Source organism: Eubalaena glacialis, chromosome 9 (assembly GCF_028564815.1).
Source record: "Eubalaena glacialis isolate mEubGla1 chromosome 9, mEubGla1.1.hap2.+ XY, whole genome shotgun sequence".
Classification (NCBI taxonomy): Eukaryota; Metazoa; Chordata; class Mammalia; order Artiodactyla; family Balaenidae; genus Eubalaena; species Eubalaena glacialis.
The window spans coordinates 57,425,164-57,434,370 of NC_083724.1; the positions used below are offsets into that span (position 1 = coordinate 57,425,164).

The 9,207-nt window shown below is 42.3% G+C and overlaps 1 protein-coding gene across 2 annotated transcripts; it reads right to left on the minus strand.

The window, feature by feature from the left end:
- Positions 1–2,982: 2,982 nt before the first annotated feature.
- Positions 2,983–7,575, minus strand: RANBP6 (RAN binding protein 6). 2 transcript variants are annotated; one of them, XM_061199051.1, is made up of 2 exons: positions 7,437–7,533; positions 2,983–6,321 (listed from the first exon to the last, which is right to left on the minus strand). In XM_061199051.1, exons 1-2 carry the CDS (start codon positions 7,449–7,451, stop codon positions 4,255–4,257), a joined length of 2,082 nt encoding a protein of 693 aa, XP_061055034.1. In that variant the 5' UTR covers positions 7,452–7,533; the 3' UTR covers positions 2,983–4,254. The 2 variants fall into 2 exon arrangements, with proteins under 2 accessions (XP_061055034.1, XP_061055033.1); XM_061199050.1 differs by having other exon boundaries at positions 2,983–7,575.
- Positions 7,576–9,207: the final 1,632 nt, after the last annotated feature.

Consider the following 9,207-nt stretch of genomic DNA (forward strand, 5'->3'; position numbering starts at 1 on the left):
TTCCTCAGGGATCGGCTGCGCCGCGCAGCCCCAGCCGCATCGGGCCTCGCTCTCCTCAGCCGCCGGCTCGGCTCGGTGCGCGCGGGGGTCTCGAGCTCGCCGCCGGCGGGGCGGGGTTACATGGCGCGCGGAGGAGGGGGGAGAGAAGAGGAGAGCCTAGGTGCCCTCCTCTCCCCTCCCCCCGGCGGCGGCGCGCGCGCGGCCCTAGTCTGCCTCACCCCTCCGCTCCGCGCCCCGCCCGGCTACTCTTCACCCTCCAGGCCCGGCTTGCCCTCCGCGGCCTCGGCGCCCCACCCCCTCCCGGGCCGGCTAGAGGGCTGGGAGGGGGCGAGGAGGAAGGGGGGGGTTTTTCTCTAGCCTCCCCGGAGGGGGCCGAAGCACAGGGCCGCCGCGGCTCGGGCTCCTCCTCCTCTCCCTCACACCCCCTCCCGCCCCTCTCTACCTGCGGGGGACCCGGGCAGGAGGAGGTGGCGCGCGGACGGGGCCCGGCGACAACTGTCAGTTAGAAGCCCTGCTGGGCGGGGGGAAGAGAAGGGGGAGGGCACTCAGGCCCCCCCCCCCCTCCAGGTTGGGGCGAGCTGTGGAAAGACGCAAATAAAGAGGCACCGTCGCGGTCCACGGTGAGCATGCGTAGTACACCACCACCAGCCCGACTTCACGTCCCGCCCCGCTAAGCGAAAGCAAGGACTTAGTCTCAGCTTCAGGCCCTGAGGCCTGGTAGGTTGCGCGGACCAATGATGTCATCAGCTTGTAGACGACTGTAAGGGGCGGAGCGAAGAGGGAAGCAAGGCGCCTGCGCAGCTTTGCTTGCCACCTCCTGAGAGGGAGGCTGAAAGGGTTTTAAAATGAGGTGCTGCAAGAGGATATTTCTTTTGCGAGACCCCTATTAGCGCTAAAAGCTAAAATTAATCCTGAAGGAGCTTACTAGATAACCTTCGTCGATGGAAAGTGAATTGTAAGAAGGTATAAAAAGTAAATCCTATCCTTTTGTAAAGTTCTCTTTGCACACTCCCTCCCCCTGTGACTGCCGGTTTTTCAATATAAAACTAAAATTTTGCGAAGTCTAGAAAGGAGGTTGAAGGACTCGACCAAGTGAAACATGTTCACATGGAAAAGGAAAAGAGATGATTTGTGGAACTCGAATTTCTCAAACTCCTGTCCCCAGGTCTTAAATCAATTCCTGTTTTGGAAATGAATCCATGTTTTGCGTTAAAGTGAAAAACATTTCCACCCTCTCGATTTTTAACATCTGCTAAGAGTAAAGGAAAGGAATGGGACCTCATTTTTAAAAATCCTTGGGACTGAAAACAGTCTTCAGATATTTCAACTCTAAGCTGTGCAGCATGACCTTACAATCTCACTACACATTTTAAAATTACTGTTTAGGGAATGTCTAAAAAGTGAACTTATCATTCCATTAGTTGTCATATTGCTTGAAGTGAGGAGAAAGGAACTAATGGGTCCTTAAAGCAGTTATTACTATCTTCTCACTTTCTATTTTAAAGATGCACATATTACTTTTTCTCCTTACACAGAACGCTCTTGCTTTAAACCTGGAATTACTTGAATACAAAAATCAAAATTTTAGAAAGCAAGTGGGGACTTCCCTGGCGGTCCAGTGGTTAAGACTCCGCACTTCCACTGCAGTGGGGGTGGGTGGTGGCGCGGGTTCATTCCCGGTCGAGAAACAGATTCCCACATGCCACGCGGCGAGGGCCAAAAAAAAAGGGAAAGCTGTATAACGAAATGATTGGGATATACTGACTATGATGATTGTTTACTTCCCGTTAATGTGGACTTTTAAAGCACTGATAAAATTCACAACTTAAAAGCTTTTTTTTGGTCCAGTTAAGTTAGACAGCAGCCTTAGGTAAAACAGTTAAGTGGGAACACTTTTGAGGTTTTAGGGTATTGACACCCCCCACCCCCACCACACACACCCATCATCTAGTTTTCACCGTGTCCTCTCACCTCATCAGACATTTGTGGTGTATTAGGCATTTACAGCATTCTCTCTCCAGAGAGCCCATAGATGTACCTCAGCTCAGGAACAAAGGCAGAGACCAGTCTTACTTCAGGGACTGGCAGCCAAAACTGTCTGAACGTCCCTCATTTCCTTTGACAAAGCCCAAGAATCTGGACCCACCCCACCCCAGCAAATATCACCTCTTTCTCTTTAGCCACCAACCCTATTTCATGACTCTCGGGTAATATTAGCTTGCATTTATCGAACACTGTGCCACTAAGCACTTTATATTCGTTACCTCCGTTAATTTTCACAATCCTATGAGCTACGTATTATGGCCATTTCACAGATGGAGAATTGTTTAGGTTAAAAAAGTAGTTTGCCAAAATTCAAATCTAAGTCTGTCATACTTCAAAATTCTCCAGGTGCCTAATTCCAAGTCATATGGTAGATTTTCCAGTTCCTCATGTACAAGAGTGTAGGGAATTGCTAGAAATGTTTACCAAGGGCTTCTTAATTAAGGGATACTAATTAAGATAAAGAGGTGCAGGTGAGTAGAAGAAACCTCAGCTATAGGTCATGGAGAGGCCAAATTGACTGAGATCTTAGCTAGTATGAAAGTAGAATCAGGTGCTTGAACTTTTAGAATATAGATAAGTGAGAAGCAAAACTGCCTTTCAATCCCACCATCCAGAGAAAACCTATTACAGTAATATCAATACTTTGTAGTGGGGTTTTTCTATTTATTCATCTATACTTTTAAATTTTATTTTAAATAAACTTAAAATTGTGACTATACTGTACCTAATGTCCTTTTCTTTTTTCTCTAATTAACAATAAATAATTGTAGGGAATGTACAAGAATTGCATATCTAAAATCTCAACTTCATATCTCTGTCCACAATGGCCTAGATGGCCTGCTCATGAACTTGCAGGAGGTGAAACAGAGATTCTAATGTAAAAGGAATTCCAAACCATAAAAAAGAACACAGCAGAAGTACAAACACCAACAGCAATAACAGCTACCATTTATTAAGCACTTACTAAGTCTTAAATATTTACTAAATACGTTACATAGACGGTACTCATAATAGCCCCAGGAAATCCTGACAGATGTATTTGTTCTTAAATTTTGGATTAATAACTTGCTGAGTAGAAAGGTTTTCTTCTACCCTACAAAAAGCCTGACATTAAAGACCAACATTGCAATTAATATAATTAACCCTAGATTTACAGAACTGTTTTCTTACAATGTATACCTACTGCTAAATAACTGTTCTCAAAGCTGTTTTCTCTTTCTCGTTTAAAGATTAAATTAATTTTGCTTCCCTTTCATGATCACAATAGAATTCTCTTTAATGCTACCATATAATCTATTAAGAAATTCTCCAAAATAGAAATCTATTTAAGCCCCACTTTGAATCAGGGCTTCTCTTCTTGTTGAACTGCTTTGCAGGAAAAAATGGCATACATACACAATGCAATATTCTGCTCAAATACATAACACTGATTGACTCCCACAAATATTATTTACTATTTGTCAAACACTGTTACAGTATGTTACATGCTACCAATGTTAGATGTACCAGGATGCGCTTTTCAGTAACCATGGTCCTTAGAGTCCTGGATAACTTGAAAAAAAAAGAGACTGGTCTAAGACTTCAAAGTTTTAACTCTCAGCTGGACCCTTTGGGAACTAGAATATGGATATATCTCACTCTCAGGAGGACATTATTAAAAAGTTCATATGTATTATGGAGAAAACTTCCCACATCTATTGTAATATATCAAATCTCTTTTCCAATTTCAGCATCCTCCCATTACTATGAAAACTAGGAGTATTATCAAGGAGGAATAAGCCTGCCACTATATTCTTCACCCACAATTCCAAAGATATTTGTCCTGGAAGTTCTCCTATCCCATCTTTGTGAGCTCTTAGCATCTTGTGGTAGGCAGCATGACATCTTGACACCAAGTATACTGCTTGCCCAGCATCAATAATTCAGACAAATAGCAACAATTTATATACTTCACATCAACTAGAGGAAAGGTGACAAACATTTTAAGACAACAGAAGCACAGGTTATCACCAAGGTCTGTGTTTAAGAGATAAAACATGCAAGGTAAACAGAGGCTATAACACTGACTAATCCTGGAGAAACATGGGGAAGGCATATAAACTGCTTAGCAGGAAGAGAACAGTTCTCTCGATCATAATGGAATCCACTCACAACACTTGTTCGGAGTTACTTTTATGGTGGATGATATTCAAGTAATATTAAGGTGCTTCAGGCAAAATTTAGCAACTCCTGTAAGGCTTCCTGCTGCTCATCATCAAGCTGGGAAATGCATTCCAACCATAATTCTTCAGAAGTCTGTACCTGACGCACGACATTAGCTAGGCGTTTGGCACAAGGATCTTCATAGTTAATAGTCTCATTCATTTTTCCTTCTGCAATTACACTGATTATTTTTGGAAGATTGGAATTATTTGGACCAAGTACAACTGGGTGGTTACTTTCAATTAAGTCACAGAGAAAACTCAAAGTCTGAATAGCTTCCTCTTTATCCTCATGCAATGGAAGCCATGACAACCAGTGTGGAAGAACTTCATCTACATTTACACAGTTAGGCTTAAACCTCAAAATCTTCCCTACTGCTGAGATACAGTTCTCTGTAGCAATGACATTTTTTTTGGTTTTGGAATTTGCACACTTAATAACTTTTACCAGCAGCGGAACAGCTTCTGAACATAAAGAACGATAATCATCTCCACCAAACTGTGCCATAACACCCAGGCCATAAGCAGCAGCTTGCCTGACTTCAGGGTTGTTGTCTCGCATATTTAGTAGCATTGGCCACCGAAAATATTCTACATATTTAAATGAGGTTGGACTGCAGTGTTCTATGATATCATCAAATATGCACAATCCCCACTGTCTGTCTGGCCATGGCCTATTAGAACAAATTAGATTTACAATTAATGGAAGCAGCTGTTCAAACCACGGTAAAATCTTTTCCTTGTAAGTACTAAATAATGAGTGCAAAATATCTGATACTTTGGTCAGAATATAAACATCACATTCATCCTCATCTTGCAGAGACATTTCAACCTGTTGGTCATAGTTTTCTTCCTGTCTTTTAACCTGTCTCAGTTCTTGGTTTTTAAAGTGCCCTTCAAGTTTTGCTTTCAGTATTTCTCCCAGTTCTTCCAACTGTTCATCATTGAGGCACCCATCTCCCATTACTTCAATGGACTTTGCAAAAGAATTCATTATTTCTGAGAGTACATCTGTATCAGGTTCGGTTCCAATAGCCTTGATTAAGGGATCACATATGAATTGCCACATCTGTGCAAGATACTCTGGGCCATGAATTCTTGCACATTCCAGGAGAAAAGGCATGGACTCTGCTGCTGCCACTCGAACATTGTCATGGAAATAAAATTTCAGTAAAGGAACCATCAGTTTTACAACTTGTTCTGTATACTCCATGAATCCTTCCCTTAACTCCTTAGCATAATAAACCAACATCTGGCAAGCAGTTGCTTTTGCTTCAAGCCCTGAAGTCTTAATTCCAAAACTCTGCTGGTCTCCAAGATTTACAAATTGCCATCCATCATCATCACTCATATTCTCCACGTCTTGTGTGTCTAAGAGAGCAACGTCAGGTTTGGCTGAAGCAGTCTTAATAAGAGGCTCAATAACCAGTGGAAGGTACTGTTGAAAATCATTTCCAAGAATTTTACACATTCTGGCCCATGCTGAAACGATGTAAGAGGTCTGAGGGTCATCATCTTCCATATTATTTAAGTCTGATTGTGTTTTTAACAACAGTTGCATCACATTTGATACATCTTGCATAAATTTTTCCTTCCCAACAGCAAGACCAACATGGCTAATGCATTCGATAGTTTTTCCTTTCAGAAGTTTGAGTTCCTTTTGAACAGCAAGCTCAACAATATGCTTTAGTGAGGGCATAAATATATCATAGTATGGAACAAATTTTTCTTCTATTGTATCTGCAACTGAGGCAATGGTTGTCACAAGCTGTTCCAAGGCCAACTTAGTTCCATTGCGAATCAACTCTTGAAGTTTAATCACCAAGATGGAATGTAGATTTCTCACCATACTATCCAAATATAGAACTAGCAATGATTTGGGGCAGTCCTCAATAAAAATAATAAGCGCAGAAGCTGCATGTGACTGCACACGCTGATTACCTTGATTTTCCATGGTACGCAACAGAGCTGCAATCACTGTTTCATGGAATTTCTTTTGGAAGTTAGGTGCAAAATCTGTAGCCATCTGTCCAAGTGTAGTACAGGCTGCAGCCCTCACCCTTGGATGAGGATCCTGAAGAAAAAGCAAAACAGAGTTAACTGTTTCATCTAGAATTGATTCCATTTGCTGATGGCATCCTTCTCCAATAGCAGATAAGGCCATTAAGCCAGCATGTCGATATTTCCAGTCAGGGCTCTGAAGCATCTGCATGATATGCTCCTTAGTCATTGGTAAAACAAGTTTTCCACCGAGCCCACAAGCCAGTCTGTCTAGTGCACTCTCAGCAGCAACTGCATTGCTGTCAAAATCATCTTCTTCCATTTCATCAGCATTTACCCAGTCCTCATCATCTTGTAGATCAACCATCATTGCCAATATATGAGGAACTGCCTGTGCAATAATATTTGTATGTTTCTTCAACATTGGGGTTGCAGTTTCAGACAAGGTCACTATTACTTCAAGAGCCAGCTGGCGTTGCAGATTACTAAGTCTAGAGTCTCCACATAACTTTAGACTCAATTGCAGAGTATCTTCTAAATAAGGACCCAAATATTTAGGTACAGTATCTGCAATCTCAACAAGGGATTCTAGCACTGAATCATCATCCTGGTAGCATGAATCATTCACAGCCTGTAAGATTCCAGGAAGCAAGTCTGCAAAGTCTTTGAAAAGAGCAATATTATTCTCATTAGCAAGTACAAATGCAGCTGCAGCTCTAGCAGATAATGTCCTGATTGCTGGATGTTCTTGATCTTGAATACACTGGTCCAACAACCGTTTGATGATATCCAAATCGTGCCGATCTTGGGTCCCAAAAATCCCAGGAAAGTGCCAGAAAACGTGAAGTGCAACTTCCCACAGAACCACATTTTTAGAGTAGATTGAATCAACAAGGAACTTCAGACCTTCGGGCCAGTGGTTAGTGCCATCCTCATCTATCAAATTCCTGGCCAGCACTGCAAAAATATCACAAAGTTTTTTCCTCATACTAGCATGGGTTTCTAACTTAACAGCCAGTATCAGTTCAATCTTGACGTCCCTCTGAACATCAGAAGGCAGATTTGGATAGACTTCCTCAAACCCAGAGGACAAAAGCCGTCGTAGCAGGGCGGCAGCCATTTGTCTCACCTCATAACCTGCTCTTCTATTTCTGACGGCATCTAAGAGGAATGTAGTCTTACACAGACCTGGGATATTTTCATAGATTTCCTCTGCTTGCCTCCGCACCATACAGCTTGGATTGATGAGGTTCTTCAGAAGCTGGTAAAACTCTTGCTTTCCCGACACGGTCGCCGGTACTCCGGCAGACCCACACGCCGCCATCGCGTTCTGTCAAAGCGACCGCGACGGGGCAGGAGGGCGGGGGTCTGCGGCTCGAAGCAGTGACGTCAACGAGGCGCCGGCGGGGATGGGCGGGAGCGCTTCTTCCTCCCCTGCCTGGCCCTCGGTCTGGGCTCTGGGAAGGTGGGAGCGAGGGTCGCTCTCCATCTGTTTTCCAATCAGATGAAAATGTACCTACAGAGGAGAAAGAAAATGAAAGAAAAGTATGATATTGATTGTATTAGAATGGGATTATGGATGATTTTTTTCGCCTTAATTTCTAAACTATCTCTATTGTTGTTACACTGATAATTTTAAAGCATAGAGTACTCCTTGAAAAGCCGCTAAGTGAAAGAAGACGATCACAAAAGGCCACATGTTGTATGATTCCCTTTACATGAAAGGTCTTAAATAGGAAAATCCATACAGAAAGTAGATTAGTGTTTGGCAATGGCTAAGGGGAAGGGAGATAGAGAATGACGGCTGTCAGGGGGGTTCTTTCTGGGTGATAAAAATATTGTAGAATTGATTGTGGTGATAGTTGCACAACTCTGTGATTATACTCAAAACTATTGAATTGTACAATTTAGATTGGTGAATTGTATGGTATGTGAATAATACCTCAATAAAGCTGTTCATCACATAAGTACAATAAAAGATAAAGACAATGATTACTACCCCACTATTAGGTGCGCAGACTCAGGTGTGTGTCGGAATCACTTGGCCTGTGGATTATAATAAAGAATGAGAAAGACAACTGAGTAAAGTATGATGAAAAGTGACCTGGGCTAGTAATCAGGAGACTAGAATCCTGGTCTTGTCTCTAAACTGATTTTGTATCCCTGGTCATGTCACTCAAGATTTTCTTTGCAAACTGTAAAATGCCTTTACAGTTTTTCTTTTAGTAGGAAGCTGCTGAGATTATTCTAAGAAATAAATGCTCCCGAGGCTAAATATTGTTTCTTTAATTCAAGCAGGTGTGTCAATCAAAAACAATGATCATTCCTCTAACAATGATTAGATCTTACATTTGTATTGGCACCTTGCCATTCTGTCATTTTGACCATTATACAGGTTTGCAAGGTTGGTAAGATAGGTATAATACTAATTTTAGGTGAGAAATGGAAACTCAGGGCTGACTTTTGATGGATGAATCTTTATTAACTATTTGAAGAAAGAGAAGTTTCTAAGTAAAGGGAAGAGCTGTGTTCAAATGCAGAATGGTCTGAGAGCCTAGTGTGATGAGTTCTGTCAGTATTTTTTGCTGGAGCATTGGGTATGCGACTTGAGGGTCTTGGGGATGACATAGGAGGCAGGAAAGAGGAAGACAAGAGTTATATAGAGGCCAGATCATGAAGAGTCTTATATTCCATGTTAAGAAATTTGGCTTTTTTTCCCCCCTAAAGGTAAAGAGGAGCCTTTTAAGGATTTTACTCAAGGGCTGTGAAATAATCCATTTTAAGAAAGATTACTTTGATGGCAATGCAAAAACTGACGTGTGAAGACTGGAGGCATTTAGGAGGCCAATAACCTAGTTCAATTACGCTGAAAGCCTAAATCACAGCAGTGGTGGAGGGAAAGAAAAGAGGGCAAGGATTGCAGGTCTTAAGAAGTCATATCAATAGCACCATAGAGGGG